This window comes from Pocillopora verrucosa, chromosome 6 (genome assembly GCF_036669915.1).
Source record: "Pocillopora verrucosa isolate sample1 chromosome 6, ASM3666991v2, whole genome shotgun sequence".
Lineage (NCBI taxonomy): Eukaryota > Metazoa > Cnidaria > Anthozoa > Scleractinia > Pocilloporidae > Pocillopora > Pocillopora verrucosa.
The window spans coordinates 7,798,150-7,815,417 of record NC_089317.1 but is presented as its reverse complement, the minus strand read 5'-3'; the positions used below and the strand labels follow the sequence as shown (position 1 = coordinate 7,815,417).

Sequence of the window (17,268 nt, the reverse complement as noted above, 5' to 3'; positions counted from 1 at the left end):
TGAAAAAGACAATTTGAGAGTCTTGGTGCCTTTCGCCGAGCGTAGTGTGCTCGATAGCTAGTTCCCCGACGTTTAATAACAATAATACTAAACGTCTTCAAACCTAACACTCTGCGCAAATTTGACCCACTCCTCCCTTTGTCCTCCTCTTTTTGTTTACGTGGTTGTCTTCTGCGAACTTACCTTTTTTTGTTGTACCCTAACCTTTGCTAGAACTAAACAAATTTAAAATCTTCAATGATTAATTGTACAAGATTTAATTTTTAGACAATAAATCGGCCATCCTAAGTGGCCAAAATTTATCCCGACACAACCTTGTCTGATTTCTATTTATTAAAGCTCTCTTGCAAGCAAAGCTCGACTGTTGATCTGGTAATCGACCAAAATATCGCTATAGGCATGGTTTCCTCTTTCTATGCATTTCTCAACAAGGGAAGAAGACATAAAATAAAATAAAAAATTGCGACTGCAAAGTTATAAACTATACTTATTCAAGTTGTTTTATGGCTAGGAAAAACCTGCGATATTTTCGCCTTTTCGAACAGAAGCAAAGTTTAAAAGGATAAAAGGAGAAGAATTATGGTCAGCCGAAAAAAATAAATGTATTCGCAGCCCATAGAACTAGGGATAAGTTTCTAAAGAAATTGTGGTGCTGCGTCGGTGGGAGAGTATAACAGGGTAATTCTGTATCATCAACTGAGTTGATAAGTTCCGTAAATTGGCCACCATAAAGAGTTAAAAAGCTAACGTTTCGAGCGTTAGCCCTTCTACAGTCCTTCGTTAGTTGTGTCCTTTTATTAACTTTAAACTTATTTTATTTCTAGTTCTATGCAAGGCAGGCTCTCAGGGGGCTATCATTTACAGTTCGGAAACCTCGAGCGTTCGCAAGCAAAAACAGTCACGTGCAAATGTCAAAAAAGCTAAAAAATCACTTTCCTCTCATACACTGTAATCTCAATTTGCTCAAAAATACGTGAAATAAATTCCTTTTTGATAATGAACTATTCTTTTTAAGTATAAAATGTTTTACGAACGTATGAATTTGAAAGAAGAAAAAATGCAGGCAATTCGATTATGACCTCAATCTCTGTTTAGCGACATTTATCTTGCATGTACGTCGACCGCCTGAAAAATACTGGCATCAAATTTCTGTTTTTCTCACAGTAAATTCCACATTTATCTACTTTTCGCATGTAATTCGAGTATGAAGTAAAATGCAACATTTTATTTCACACTCGTTATAACAAAGACGATTGGATTGCATAAGAACCGCACGTGCTGGATGAACGACCTTCGTGGTAGCTCTAATAATGACTGTTTTGCAACTTTCCGTGAAGTCTAGGTGAATCTTTTGTTCTATAATTTCTCCTACTGAGAGAATGAAGGATGTCCATCACTTTGAGAAGTCTTGGTGAGAAGTCTTTGCAATATATCCTCAAGCCGTTGTCTTCACCTGAGTTTCTTACCTTGTGAAAAGTGACCGATTCAAGAATCGTGAACGCGTGTCCTGATCAGTGCGTTTTTTTTTCTTAGGAGAATTGCATAACTAATTTGAAAATAAATTTTGCCTCAAAAGTAGCTCCACTCTATTCACATATGAATGAATATGTCCACTAGAAACAGGTCACCTCATATCATTGGATTTTCACATGATTTGCGATTTTTTTTCACATTTGATATTAATGTCACGTCTGATATTAAAAAAGGAGGCTTGAATTCAGTCTTGCTGACATAAGCTTAAGTTGTTAAAATAACCTGCACGTGTTGAACAGCTCTTCAAAAATGGTAGGTTCTTATTTTTCTTTTCTTTTATCCTTCTGTTGATAAGCATGATTTCAGCCTCAAGATTAATTTAGCTGTGTTGCAGAGCTGTACTCGATCTTTGCAACTATCAGCAGCAAATTAAATTTTGGTATTCATTTCGCGTAAGCGAGTTATTTTACTAATTTTAAATCACTAAGCGTTGTGTCAGGTTCGCTTCTTGAAAAAAATAAATTGATAAATAAGTGAATTATAGAACGTTCCTCGTAACAGATTTAATGAAAACTCATTAGGAAACGATAAATTGCGGACAGAAATTTTAAAAAAATACGAAGCTTTTTCAGACACTTTTTTACCATTCGGTAACAAAATCTTGACAGCTCCACGTTCTAAAGACTTAGCGTGATCAGATCTTCGAAGACCGTATACCTTAAAATAGCTTTCTTCAGGCTCCGTCGCGTTTGGTGACTACAGAAAATCGAACAAGAGGGCTTGAAAAGGAACGGGGTTTAAAAATTCCGAAAGCGATTGCAATACACAGGTATATAAAAAATAAAGATTGCTGTCAAACGCAAAAAAGATCAGGTCAGGCGCGGTCAAGCTAAAAATGACCTTCGAAGAAAAATTATCCGAAATCGATTTAACTAGTCTCCTTCAGAAATATAGAAGATACACCATTAAGATAGAACAGCAGATGAATTACCCTACTCTAAATTATCTTAGCAACTTAACTTGTTAGTACACGCATCTGCAGCTTTTGAGGAACATTTCATAGTAAATTGATGAAACATGACACTTAACAATTTCATCTAAAATTAAACTCTTTCCTTTTTCAAATGCGTAGTAAATTACAAATGATTTATTTTGGAAAACTGGAACCTTTTGACATTGAATGTGAAACATCCTTCATTCGTTCACCAAATACTGTAATGTACTAAATCTTGGAGAATGAAGCCCGGGCTTATTTAGGAGCTAATGGGTAAGTTTCTAAAGAAACTGTGGTGCTGCGCCTGGCGATGGGGAACATCACAAGATAATTCAAGTTGGTTTAATCAACTGAGCTGATAATGCAAATTGGCCACATGGTTACCTCAGTCGATATAACCAGATTGTAACATATAGGGGCACTCTGACTTGACAATCAACGGATTACGGATATTTGGTGTTTCAAGTACGGCACTGGAAAGGCGCATGAGATCTCTTTACAAGAGTTTATAAGTAATTTTTGACCACCTGCTTCCCTGAAACAGTAGTATGCTTGGCAAATAACGCAGCTAGCATCACGAAAACTAATCAAGTGCTTGATCACACATGAACGTCATAGCTTATAATGATAGACCAGACACTCCTGCATGCGTTAATTAATGAATTAATAAATTAATTAATTAATTCAAGTTTTCCTGTTTTACAACCAGAATGAAATGCACAAGAGAAGGGCACGTTCGTTTGTTCCATCAGGAGGGTAATATCATGTCGAAAGCGAAAGGTGTGGGACTGAATAATGGTAGAATCTCTACTACTTGTTCCCGCAGCTTCGCACCTCTTTTTCCATATACCATAAAGAACACCAGCTACACGTGCTAATTTCCTTTTTTGATGCTGAGAGCTTATGACCGCAGCAAAACACGAGGATGTTTCGCATACTCTCTATGATTTTGTGATCTGACCTTCCACTCACAAGATTTGCACGTCAATTCTCTGCATCGCCTAGCATACGTTGCTTTTAATTATAGCTCTGAAAAATTATCCTAAATCAACAATCCCCTGATTGAACATTTTGGGTTTTTTCATTCTTTCTTTCCTCTTTTGAAAGTTTATGGATTTTGTGAAAAGGCTTTTTCACTCCTGGAAGTGAAAGGGTTAATTTAATTTTAATTTAATTTATTTATTACGTTGTCCGTGTGAGCTACACAGTGGGTTTGAAATTACATCACCCTGTGATCCTGCAAAAGACTTCCAGAACATATTCACGACCGTGTAACTGCTAAAACTCCAGTTGTTCTCGTTCCTCGACTGTGAGCCATTTATGTATATATCTAGAGCAAATCTGATCATTTGTTAGTGTCACTTGTTCCTACACCCTTAAGGGTGTTGGGAATTTCCCAAAATTTACAAATAAAAAAGGTGAAAAGCATATAAACAATTTTACTCAAGCTTCGAAACTCATAGATGTCGTTTTAAAAACCATAAAAAGTTCTTCTCTTTGAGCTTCTTTACATAAATTTTGTTGGCGAGAAAAAAACAAAGAATAGTCCCGTTCGGGTGAATTAATTTTTTGGGAAGTCGCCGGGTAGGTTTTTCATTTCTTTGTCGTGCTCTTCTGACTTCGCAACAACACATAGTCGTCAGCCTGTCTGGGTCAGGTGACTCAGGCTCTATAGCGTCACGCAAGGCAATTATTGTCTGAGCGTGATCTCAGCTGTGAACAACTTCACATCACGACTCTATCATGTGTTTCTGACCCTCTCTATGATTTTGTAGGATCGATACATTCTCCGAACAGATCCTTGTTTTTGTTCTGTTTGTTTTTGTTTTTTGCCTGAAAAATGCTTAAAATATAAATCCCATGTGCCGACCCGAAAGCTTCCTTAACTGGCCACTAATTATAACATGCCTGAAAACGTCCTTTAATGATAAAGAAAAAAGTGATCAGTGCAAACAGTCTTGGTCACGGTGAGTGTGTGGCTGACTTGTAGTGTGAGCGCCGTTAAGAAGGGCAAATGAGATATTTTGTCGAAATAGCAAAAACTTTTTCCGTTATGAAGGTGTCTATGACCAGTATTTGACGTTACCCAAAGAAATAATTTTGTTCTGCTTCACTATCAAAGTCCTGTTCGCAAATTTTAAGTTGCTAACAGTCTGATCTTTATCTAAAAACATCTGTGAAAGTGACTCAAACACGTGTTCACGAATAAATTTCCAAGACAAAAAATTGTCGAATACTTGAAAAATAAGACTTGAATGCTTCGACGCAACGTTTCGTCTGGGCCTCTCGATTCATCAGCTGAGATACTTTTCGGAAACTGCATATTCATTAATTTCATTTGAGGCGCGTTTTGAGGATGCTTCAAGTTTTCAGCAAAACTTTCGCCGGACCATTTTGATGCAATTTTAAGTAATAGCTGACTCATAAAAATAAAAATTATCAAATTTGTGAACTGATGTTGTATTCCCCACATTTGCAAATAGAGGCTCTCAAAATTCCTATCAATCCTATAATAGGATCATCGCTACCGATTAAGCGAAGTTCTTTTTAGTATAGTTGATCCTGCCACAAATCTAAAGCAACAAAAATACTCACTATTTCCTATTTCCTAATCAGCCCCCGTGACAGCAACCTTTGTGGGTTACGGGACGCTAAGTCAACGGTCAAACGATTTCCTCGATGGCACCCACTGAAACAATTCGAGTTCCATCAAAGGAAGATTTCGTTATGTAGCCTAGCTGCGCGGTGCTACACAATTTAAGTCATATAGTCGAATTTGATAGGATCCAAATAAATCTTTCACCGCATTTCACGTGAAATGTCACCAGGTCCAAAGTACAAACCTTTAGACTTTCACTCGGAGATGTTCCTCGGGAGAGATGAAGAAGAGACAGTAATGAGTTAGACAAGGCCACTAAAATACATCAGAAAGGGGGATTGACAAAGAAAAACGAATTGATGTCGCCTTCTCACCGTTTCTGACTGATTTAGCCGATGTAGCCGTCGAGGTACCTTTCCCACCCTTTTAAAATCAGCGGTGAGCCAGAGAGAAAGTTTTTTGGGGAAGGAACAAGAAATCTGAAGCGGTAGAGGAAACCAAAAGATTCTGTGAGATGAAGTCAACTTGCTTTCTTATGTATTTTTGAGAGATGAATACACATTCTCTGTGTGTTTGTAGTATTTCCACGTTAACGGTGAGTGATTTGGCGCTGAACGAACCAATGTTCGATCTTTCATGTTAGGTCTGTTTAGGCCATGTCGAGCGGCGCAGTCTTTCTAATTGGACTTTGCCCTCCCAGTTTGAAGAAATCTCTATAAAGTCTTTTTCCGACATTAATCTGTTTTTCAGTTTTTCAATGTAACAAATTGATTACTAAGCCTTCGAGAGTTCTTACAAGCTTTTTTCTTTACGATCTCAATCTTTGATCTTCTTCGCAGGAAAGTTGAACGATGGATTCGGACGCAAAAATAAAATACTTTATGCTAATCAAGTCCCTCTGATAAGCATAAGCAAAGAGCCCAATTCTGCCTTGTCATCATACGACAACATTATGCTTTTTCAAGAGTAGTTAACAACAAACATGGCTTTTTTCCTGAAAAACCTTCATGAAAAACCTTTGGACTAAACTTCCAACTACTAGGCTACTGGTGGAGTTTTCTAATATTAGCAACGTGTACGTGAATAGAAGAATTCATACAACTCGATTCCCAATTGACCTTTAGACCTCCAAATAACCGGCGCTGTAAGGAAACTTGTAAGAATTATATACAATGGGCTGCAATTTTTCACCGGTTACTCAGATAATGTCAAACTTAAGGCAACATTTTATACAATCACTGGTCACGATATTTATTTTTAAGAGGGACGCTTGAGTTAAATAAGCATTTTACCAGTAATTGCTTAGGGTTAGGGTTAGGGTTCAGCCATCTTGGGCTTGATCACAAAAATCAACTTTTTTTGTCTAAACTGAAGATGGCACCAAACGTGTTTTGTCTTGAAAACGGCTAACTTTTGTTTAAATGGCTGGGCTTCAAAAATTTGGTCTCCGGAAATTATCACTCTGAATCCAGTGTTCATATCAAATGTAGCTCCAAAGAAATATGTGGTAAGCTCCCTGTCGATCCTGTACATAATGGGATGAGTAAATATATTGTTCAATAAATGAACGAGAAGGAATAGAAAAAGAAATGAACAAAAGGGGGGCTGAAGAGTAACCACAACAAAGTTACTCACTAGGTAACCTCCGTTGAAACTGAGGGAATTTTTTTTTCTCAACGTTAATAAATTATACCGATGCAAAATTATAATAACCACATTTCTTTGTTTGATAAAGAGTCATGGTGGTAGTTTGGATGATACTGGTGACGAGCAAGGCCATGATGCACGTAAGTTTTGTGCCAGTTCTATGGTAGATCTAATCTGTTTCTAAAATCTCCTTATTTGGCTTACAATGGTGCGACGTAGGGAAGACGAGTGTAAAGGTCACTTCCAGACTCCTTCGAATGCCGCTTCATTGCAAGGATGTAACATGCGGAAATTTCAGTTTTAAGCTGCGCTAGCCGTCACTTAACATGACTCTACTTCTCTAATTAACCTTTGCATTCTTTCTTATCGTTCTATTTTCAGTTGCTATCACGGTGTTAATCGTAATGGGAGCCATCCTTGCCATTCAGTATACTATCTTAGTGTTGACTTTATGCTGCAAAGTTTGGGACAGAGCAAATGGGTAAGTCTCTTTCTCCTGGTCTGTACGTCAATTGAAGAACATTGAGTAAGGGTCTGAAACTGAGTGGTAGAAAACTTTCTTAAATTGAGTAGGAACACGTTTTAGTCATCAGAGGTACGAGAAACCAAAAATTGGCTTTGGGGTAAGTATAAAACTGACTCAGGGTCCAGAGAAGTGACCGAAATCTCTAACTAAATTAAGGGAATCCGTGAAGAACTGAAAGTCCTCATACCGTTCCCAAAACAGGATTCTGTCATTATTGGGAATCTTTGCATGTTTTAGGCCTTCTGTCTTTGGAGGCAGGTGGAAGAGCAAATGAGAGACAAACGGAAGTAGCAATTGACAGATAAACGGCTGCGCAATTTCCTCTTCCTGCCTGACCCACACGATCTTCTACGCGCTTCTTTTTCGCGTAGAAGACAACGTAGTGGGGGAGGATGACATCTTCTCTCTTGAGTTTTAATGGCTTATAATCAAGCTATGTATCGATGCGAGAACAAGAATTGGTATAAATCACCAAAAATTCAGCTTGATTGTCGTGTAGGCGTTATTGACCCAATGTGAGGTCAACAGGTCAAGATGACTGGATATTGGCCGAGCTCCTTTTTTGCATTTTATGGACTTCGACATCGTTTCGCTCCATGAAAACGCAAAAATAGAATGAAGGCAATATCCAGCCATCTTGACTTAACAAGCTTGGTCAATAAAGGATTTATTATAAAGCTGAAAGTTTCCGCTTTATTAAGAACCAAGATTGAGTTGTTTAATTTGAGGGCTGGGAAAGAAAGCCAATTGTGTTTGTAACACAATAAACCCACAAAGGTTTGACTGTCTTCTGCTCCTTTTTATGAATCCATTGCCGACATTTTACAAAAATTACGAAACTAGTAAGTCCGTTACAGGTATTTGTTTTTCTTGAACGGGATCAAAGGGAGCAATTCCGAGCGGGCAAGATGGGCCCATCTGTGGAGGCAGGTGAAAGAGCGAGTGAAATGTCATTTACGACACATGTCATATTGCCCAGGGAAACTGCCAGCGATATAATAAATTTTACTTACCACTCCTTCCCTATAACCCATTTAGAGTTTCAAAGACATATGAATAAGCTAAATAATGTGTTTAGCTTGATGTTCATATCTAAATTAAATCCGTAATAGTGCATATCTAGACCCGTTTTAGACCACTTACTGACAATTATTTGTTTTTTTTATTTATTAATTTATATATTTTTTGGTTTAGAACCTCTATTTCATTTAGACATCAGTCAGAAGAACCGGATTCTGAATTACAGTGTATAAACAGATTCCCTTTCCTACCTTCATATGAGATGGCGGTAGGTGAGGATCGTTCAAGTCCGCCAAATATTTACACGACGTAACCATCTTGGATGCTAGTATTGTCAACCAGATTATTCACGATGTAGTAGGCTAGATGTAGTCCCAATGACTCGATGAACAAAGCAGCTGATCATCCCAAATTAAAGTATGGACACCGCTCGGTAATCCATCCGATGAAGCGTTACATTGGAGATAAGGGGTCTCAATGTAAAAATTTTCATTGACTGAATTACATGATAATTTTGGTATCAACTGTGCTCTGGAACCATTCTCTTTATCAATACCACTGTAACGTATAAGATTTAGTGTAACATTTCAGACAACTGGAGAATTTACTGTTAATGAGTCCATGTGTTAGAATATGTCATAACAACGGTATCAACCTACACTCTGTAAGCGCAATCTTTATTTACACTACTATGCCAGATTGGGCAGAATTTCTCACTTGCGTTGCTGAGAATTCCGCACACGCTAGTTCAGTAATCTTGGACTGTATACTTTCTCTTGATTCAGGTTTTATTGACGACAATTCAGCATTACACGTTCCGTTCTGCAATCTATCTACTCTCTTACATTCTAATCCTAGGGTTACAAAAATGCTGCATTTATTAGCTAAGGAAATCCAAACCCAGATACGTAATTCCGTGTGGGATTCAGGACTCACTCACGTTCTACAACGATTCGTGGGCACTGATATCCTATTAAACAAGGCTTTACTTGACAATCATGCTGCTAGGTTCCTATGCACTTAAACGCCCTGCAAATACCTAATTTCATACATCAGTGCTCGCAGAATTAATTCGATTACCCTATGCCGCTCCCAATTACATGCTACTTCTAATTATAACGTTAACTCTGTACTTTAACGGTAACGAAATTACAACTCACCTAATACACAGTTAAATTCATAATATATCCAGGAAATCAGTTTGTGCGTGGAAACATTTCACAACATACATGTAACAATAGCATTCACATCTATGATAACATTAGACTCATCACAAAAATTTCAATAAGCTCTGAATCTAACGAAAAATTTAGTGGAAAAATGGATCGGTGTCATAAAAATGAAACGTTATTGTTTTTTAAACCAAATGTTCAACATTTAATAATATTGAACATTAGGGTGCCCATGCAACAACTGTTGTGACGTTCTTTTTTTTTTTTTTCCCATTTAAGTCAATAACATAAAAGCGTTTCAATTCGAAAAATTTACAAAGCATTAATATTTACAAGTACCTCAATACAAACCCGTATATATGTAAGGAGGAGAGGCGATTTAATCAGTTTCATGCATGGGGAGCAGAGATTCATTACTGTACCTTCCCCTCCCTGAAAAATGCTGGTTATGCCCTTTAGAACATCGACAAATGAGAACTTTGCGATTAGGCTGATACTCATAGATGCCTGGTGCATTCTGCGAAATTAGATTAAACTTAAGATCATAAGGGCTTTGCTCTCAGTATCAGCAAATTTGATAACAACTGACAGCAGTATTTTAAGCACATGAGGCTGCATAAAATATCTTATATGCTGGTGTAAATGTGGCGATTTTAAGGAGGAAATGACGCCAACGGTCTGTCATTGTGCTTAAGCCGGGAACCTATGAGTTACCACAAGCTTTAAGAGAAAAAGCTGAGAAAACCACGCTTTTCGGGAGGTTTAGCATTAAGCCCAAGGTTTTGTTATGATCGACTAAGCAGACATTTCTTTGAAGGTGTGGTTGACGGAATGAATTCCTCGGCCATTCACGTTCCTTTAGTGAGGTGTTTCTACAAAATTACAACTGAGCCACGATCTGAACCTACTTCGCCTCTTAACTGGAAACAAAATAGATAGGAATGAAATGATTTATAGAACTAAATTTTCTTAATATATAATAACATAATCTCCTGCACACGTTTACTTCTGTTGAACTAAACAAAATGAGATTTATTCCGCTAGTCTTGAAAGTGGAGAGAGGAAAGTTGAAAGAAGTTGTCTCAAAATCTTGTTCATCACTTGTACTAAATTTGCCCAGCTGTATCGAACTTATGGAAAGAATGTGCATGGTCAAGGTCACAACATTATTCTCAAGGTAAACCAAACGAGGCCGTGGGCGAAAAAATTTTAACTAACAATAAAAAAAAAAATGACAAGAATTTCACCCCACAACGGGTCCACTCATCTAGTACTTTCGAAACGCGTCTTTTAGTAGAAATCTGAAATGGTTCACTGATTCTACGAGAGGTGCTAAAGGACTGATATTTTTTTAACTCTAGAATAAATCAGTCAAAAATTATGAAAAATAACCTCGGTCTGTTAGGAATTAATAAAACGTATGATAAAAATCTGGTCAGAAATTAAGTCCACATTTATTTGCTCTTCACGACATGCTTGGCTGTTGCCATAGCAAAGGTAGAACCAAAGAGGTTTCAAGAAATAATCAGGAAACAGTAAGTTGCATCAAACATGTTTTAACATGACATAAAAATGAAATCATAATTTCAGACAAAGGCACTGATCCTACTTTGGCACTGCAATCTCAATTATTTCGTAAAGGCTGTCTTGCAAAAACAGCGAAAGTTGTTGTGAGTTATCTAACTTCACAGTTGATCCATCGTTATGACTCGATCACCAGCAAGGAAATAGATACGATACTTTCACCCCCTTTGAATTAAAATTACACCACAGAAAACTAACCGATGACCGGGTGAATCGTTTACAAATTTAAATTTGGCCATGTGAATTAGATTATTTTGGCTTTGTAAAACAGCCAAAACGTAACGCTGGAACGAACACGTTAATTGAAAATAATCAACAAGATTAGTTGAAAACTTCACTATCAACGTCAAATCCACGTCAAGGTAGTTCGCCTCTCTAGATTTCTTTTTTTTTATTTTTCATTTCATTTTTGTACAGAAGCAATCAATCTTTCGTTTTGAATCAACGGAGATGAAAACGTCCTTAAGAGCACCTTTACTGATTTCAAACACGGAGGTATCACTGTTTATGACGAACAGACAACTCAATAACTGGGTATATTATGCGTTTTCACTTTGTTTTTTCCACGCTTCCCTGATGTCCTTTGTTTCCTTAAAAAAAAACACAATGCATGCTTCAAGTGTCTTGCTGGGTCTGATGACTCTATTCTGTGGCAAAACTTGCATATTCCAATGCGATATTATTCAAATCTGCCTGCAAAGGTTCAGTGACTACAAACTTTGAACACAACTAATCTATGATATAAGTTCTTTTTCTTTGAAATTTAGAGAAACTTTAGCGAACAGTCAGGCGCAGAGAAATGTTTGCGGTACAGATGAACAACAGGGCTTGTCTCTTTGTTATTTTGCTGCTCAGTATTTTAAGCGAAGGTACGTAAGTTAACTGTTTAATAAAATATTTAGAGCCGAATATGTTTAAAGAAAGGAAAAAAGGGTAAAATTAACTGTCTCGTGGATCTTCTTTCACAGACATGAAGTGATGATACATGTAAGCTTATTTTATATTCTGAGCAAACGTCCTTCGAGTACAGGAGTTAAATGTGCAGTTCACACGCAATTGATAGATGCGCCATTTTGAAATAATTTGTCCGTGCCAACGATTCTACGACTCTTCGCGAAAAGATTCTAAATTTTGTCGAAGGTTACTAACCTGATCCATTGACAAGAGATGAAAAACCGTTAAACCTGCATAAACAAACAAAGATATGTTTCAAGCACAAAAAATTAATTTAATGAATGACCTTCGTCGTTCATATCAAGCTGTCGTTTAGAAATTTCCTGTAGAGTTTCGAAAATGTGTAGGTGTTTTCATTGTTTTGTTTTTCTACGAAAGGCTATGCAAATCTATGCAAACAATCGAACATCACTACTCCCAAATATTCAAAATGCGTGTTGCTCTTAAATTTACATTCCTTTAGGAGTTTTTTCCCGAAACCTTGCCGAAAATTAGAATCCAACAACAATGTTGCGAAACATTTGATTTGTTAGAGAAATTACTGAAATAAAAGTCAAGACGAGATTGCAGGATTCCTACACAAGCTGCTTGATAACTTTTAAGGGAAATCACTAGTGTTAGAAACTCAAATGAGTTATATTTCAGTCATATGTCATGGTAATAGGACTGAGTGGAGTCCAACTCGGTCTGTAATCATGCGAGTGATGACAAAAATCGAACGACCGCGCCGCTAGAGTCCAATTTGTTTATCACGAGTATGATTAAAGACCGAATTGGACGACTTATTACCTTTTAATCATAAAGATTACAATTTCCGAGAAAAGAAGAATTGCCAAGTAATGAAAGAAAGGGAATATTTGAATTAAAGGACTGACAAAAGAGGTGTAAATGTACACTGTTTCTATGGTGATTGAACCAAGGTTGTGATTTGTTGATTTAAACTACAACTTTGAATTTGATTGGCTTATTGAACTTCCGCAAACAAACTGTTCAATGGTAACTTGGTAGGTGACTTAGAGGAAAATAGGAGCTTTTTTAGACCAATTACAATCGAGGAAATCGTAATTTTTATGATTAATACTAAAATACTGCAATGTGCTGCATTGTGCAATGAATCATGTCGACTCAAAATATATATGTTTCTTTCAGGCGCAGCAGACTGCACCGATTCAATAATATGCTGTAACAAACTAAACGAAATACGTAAGTTTACCATTGCATCTAATTATATCGATTGCTCGGAGGCATATTTCCCACAAATTATTAACCGACTACCATAATCTGGTGGTCTTCCGTGTCTTTTAAAACACTTTACGGTGACCAATTTATGTTATCAACTCAGTTGACAATACTAAATTACCCTTCTATGTCAATACGCATGCTCAGAGTCTACTCAGTGGCATAGAAATTACACCAAGCATTGCATGGTAGGTTTCAGGTCGATAGATAAATGAAGTAAACATGGTATTTGATATCTCCTGTTTAAGAATAGGCCTACCATTTTGTTCATTATCTCAAACTGATAAATGAATGAAGTAGTGAAAAGGTAAAACAAAGAATTGCATGTCGTTACATTATTAAATTTATATATGGCAGTATTTTTACATCACAAAGATGAAGGTTAGCTTAACGTACATATGCCATCTGCCTATTAATAAAGTCATTTACTCCCACTCTAAAAACAGTTTGAAAGATAAAGTCATTTAACATTTCAGTCCAATCCAGGTTAGCTTAACTTACATGTGCCATTTACCTATTAATAAAGGTTTTATAAACTCCCCCTCTAAGAAAAGTTTGGAGGATAAAATGATCCAACATTTCGGTTCACTAAAGGGAAATCATAGAGCAGTATAGGCTATTGTGGCTTTTGTGGCCGCTTTTTGCGAGCAACAATTAGCTCCTTAAGGCTTGTAAATTACGTACTGACCAAAGCAATACGTAACCCAGGCCAAATTCGTCAGGTAGCCTGGGAGTACATTCCGTGAAACGCAACTTTACAGCTACGTTGATGGGTTTAACGACCACACCTCCATTGACACCGACGAACACAGGAAAAAACTTCGTGTAGAATTGCGAGGCACATGTAGCAGCTCCAGTGTACTATAACGTTTTGCAATTTGACATTGATAGTAAATTGAATGTTATTCTTCCCTTTCAGTGATCATTGCTGGTGTCATAGCAGTTTGCTTCTTCTTTTTCATCCAGTGCATTGTCATTGTATGTCTGGCTAGTAAGCTGAGCAAGGTCCAGAAAAGGTAACTAGTTTTCAATTAATAAATCATGTCAAAAGCTTAAACCTAAAACTTGTTTTTCCTGTTAAAAGAAGATGGTTGAACTCAGTCTGATCATATATGAACATATAGAAATGTAATAGATTCCTGTGATTTATTCCCCCTTGCAACCGCTTTTTGAGTATATTTAATATAATCTCAGTCACGTGAACATGACAGAAGACACTGGGGACGTTTGTGCCACACCGAGTGTTATCCACTCATTGGTTTCAGGTTGATCAAAACTGTTACTCATTACACATTTTTCACACAGAGGATTCTCAGCCATAATCATCTAAGTGAGGTTTGCCTAACAAGGATCTTTTATCACCAACATATCACTTCTGCTTGTTTACATTTTCATTCAAGAGCGAGTAGTTCAAGTCATTTGGATGTTTCTTTTCAGGTTGGACGTAATGAGTTTGTCCAGAGGATCAAATAAATTGGGCAGCTCTTACCCTGTAGTATCGTACCATGAGAATGCGCTGGAAGAAAAAGAGGAGCCGAATGGGGTAAAATGTCATACAGTATAGATGTTAAGGATCCAACATGTTGATCCGTCCGAGGGGGGAGGGGGAAGGGGCTATAGGAAATTGATTGCAAATTAACTGCCAGTCAGGGGAATCATAAGAATACAGAGCCTTATGCGGGTATCAGGTAAATTTTATCCTGACTCAACCAAAATCTCGGCCCCCCCCCCCCCCACCTCCCCGATCATCCACCTCTTGGAGATGGGTGGGGCATCCCTTATACGAATACAGTCTGGTATCATATTATCCGCAATATATTGTTAATAATGACTCATTACAGAATCCTCGCGCTCGTCGTATCTCTGGAGCCGTTCCATCCGTTGGTGGACCTATCAGAGCCAATCCAATTACCATTTTTGACAACCCACAAAGCAAAGACCAGGAGATTTGGTAAGTTTCCACAAAGTGAATCACGTTACACAGCGAAAAAACGAGAAGAAACGCTACTACATGTATTAATACTGAACAAAAACTTCGAAGCCTACTTATGTTACTAATTTAAAATACCAAGTTTAGAGCTGTTACCGAAATATCATGGGTAAAATAAATAATGCAGTAGTGATCATTGGAATGTCACGCATACTAGTCGCTAGTTATCGTTGTAAAAACTATATGCAACTCTTGTTGAACCCAATATCTTAAGGGCGAGGTCGATCTGACAAGACTAGCCTTTACGTCCATTTACCATTTCGCGGCCGAGCGATATTAAACAAACAAGCAAGATGTTTACAGATTCTTGAAAAGTTGTGTAAACTTAGGCCTAAGCCTAATCAGCAAAGGGTTGGGAATTCTCCATCATTTTCTTCTTCGTTATTAGGGAACAACTGATATTCAATAGATATTTAGATGGTGAAATGTTTAGCGACTACCAGAGCCTTCGTTTTGTGGATTTAACTTAAGTCTTTATGAGCTTTTTTTTAATGGATGTAAAAGGGTGCACCTTTCCTAACAGAGTAAATTACGAAGGAAAACAGCTCTTGAAGAGACAGCGAAAAAGTCTAAAAAAATTACAGTCACCCAGTCACTATGCCATTTCGTTTCCAATACTAATAATAATAATATTCTACCATCTTTTATCTCTACAGGGGCTTGTACTAATTTAGGTGCTGGGCACCGGGAACCGATTCAGAATTTCCTAGGATTCTAGCATAGTTGTAGTTACAATAACTCCTGGGCGGTCATTTAAGCTTATCAAAGATCAAGAAACATAATTTTTTGTTAATTTAGATCTTCAAGTAATAAAATATATTTTTATTTTTTTAGCTCGATGCATTTGCCCTTATCGAATAAACTGTAGCATCTCAGATAATTAGGAAAGCGTTTTCGTTTAGCTTTCAGCCTATTTTCGATTACACTAAGCACGTTCGTTCTTCGGTGGAAACACTAAACACTTGTTTTGCTATACGATTATAAAAAAAACACTTTATCGTAGGTTAGCCGTCATCGCTTTTTTCTAACAGGTATAGGCTCTTTGCTGATATACACTGCAATGAAAAAATATCCGATCAAAATATAGATGATGTTACAAGGGCTCGCGGCATATAGTTCTTTTTTTCTGAAAGTAAATTGAATGTTATTCTTCCCTGGCTGGTACCGATATCAGCGTTGACGAGGAAGCTCAAAAATCAGTGATTGACACTATCGGTTCTAAAAGATAAAACTGATTGGAAACTCAGAGTGGCCATATGTTGTTATGTCATCATATAGGTATCGGTCAAATTACAGGTAGCCCTAGCTTGCAAAATAAGCCCCCGTAAATATGAAAATATCAGTCTATAAATAAAAGGCAAAACGGACCTAAATCAATCAAGAAACTCACTCGATGCAAAGACCACTTAAGCTAGATAACTTTGTATTTATTCAAAACTAGTTCAGCTTTTTTTGGTCGAAAACACGACTTTTTATTCTCATCTTCATATTTTGGCCATTGCGCAAATTCACGGAGGCTCGTTTTGCAAGTATGGACTAGCTACCTGTAATCAAATATTTAAACTAGATATCATTTGAATACACATATTCCGCACAAGACGTTCACCTGATGGAACAACGAATGTTCAGTTTCCTCTGCACAAAAGCAATGCATATATATTAACACTGCTTTAAAAAATGTCGTTTCTGTCGAGAAAAAAGACGAATTCAACTTCGGCAATATTGCTTAAGGGTAAAAGCCCTATAAACACAAGGAATATCATGCAGATGAAGCCCATCACCATAACGACGAGGATGTCTTCAGTGGTATGCTTACTACGCGCGGGGAAAATTTTACGTTTGAATAATGAGATATCCGAATGTCATAAACATTTATCATGATGTCGTGAGTTTCAAAGTGCGAGCAAGCGCAAGTGACAAGGATGAAACTGCAGAAATACTGTGGATGCTCTAAAAAGCAATCCTCAATCTATTATGTCTCAAGAAAACACCAACTGTCTAAATTGTAACGAGCATGCAGGGAATCAGTTTATTTTAAGCCAAACGAGAGAGTCTCAGGTTGAACTGCAA

At 37.2% G+C, this 17,268-nt stretch overlaps 2 protein-coding genes across 3 annotated transcripts; both read left to right on the top strand.

The window, feature by feature from the left end:
• The first annotated feature begins 1,705 nt into the window (after window positions 1-1,705).
• Window positions 1,706-11,530, top strand: LOC131774129 (uncharacterized). Of its 2 annotated transcripts, none has more exons than XM_059090149.2 (4): window positions 1,706-1,785; window positions 6,802-6,853; window positions 7,095-7,194; window positions 8,434-11,530. In XM_059090149.2, the coding sequence occupies exons 1-4, from the start codon at window positions 1,783-1,785 to the stop codon at window positions 8,570-8,572; spliced, it is 294 nt and encodes a 97-aa protein (XP_058946132.2). In that variant the 5' UTR covers window positions 1,706-1,782; the 3' UTR covers window positions 8,573-11,530. The 2 variants fall into 2 exon arrangements, with proteins under 2 accessions (XP_058946132.2, XP_058946131.2); XM_059090148.2 differs by lacking the exon at window positions 1,706-1,785 and adding an exon at window positions 5,297-5,661.
• A 146-nt stretch (window positions 11,531-11,676) lies between these two features.
• Window positions 11,677-16,031, top strand: LOC131774145 (uncharacterized). The gene is made up of 6 exons (XM_059090172.2): window positions 11,677-11,884; window positions 13,119-13,172; window positions 14,128-14,224; window positions 14,646-14,751; window positions 15,050-15,159; window positions 15,855-16,031. Exons 1-6 carry the CDS (start codon window positions 11,815-11,817, stop codon window positions 15,865-15,867), a joined length of 450 nt encoding a protein of 149 aa, XP_058946155.1. The 5' UTR covers window positions 11,677-11,814; the 3' UTR covers window positions 15,868-16,031.
• The last annotated feature ends 1,237 nt before the right edge of the window (window positions 16,032-17,268 follow it).

Coding starts and splice junctions, on each gene's coding strand:
- LOC131774129 (XM_059090148.2), top strand. CDS start 5,617: ATGAATACACATTCTCTGTGTGTTTGTAGTATTTCCACGTTAACG. Junction 5,662..6,801: donor GTAGTATTTCCACGTTAACG/GTGAGTGATTTG, acceptor TGTTTGATAAAG/AGTCATGGTGGTAGTTTGGA. Junction 7,195..8,433: donor GTTTGGGACAGAGCAAATGG/GTAAGTCTCTTT, acceptor TTTTTGGTTTAG/AACCTCTATTTCATTTAGAC.
- LOC131774145 (XM_059090172.2), top strand. CDS start 11,815: ATGTTTGCGGTACAGATGAACAACAGGGCTTGTCTCTTTGTTATTTTG. Junction 13,173..14,127: donor TAACAAACTAAACGAAATAC/GTAAGTTTACCA, acceptor CTTCCCTTTCAG/TGATCATTGCTGGTGTCATA. Junction 14,752..15,049: donor AAAAAGAGGAGCCGAATGGG/GTAAAATGTCAT, acceptor GACTCATTACAG/AATCCTCGCGCTCGTCGTAT.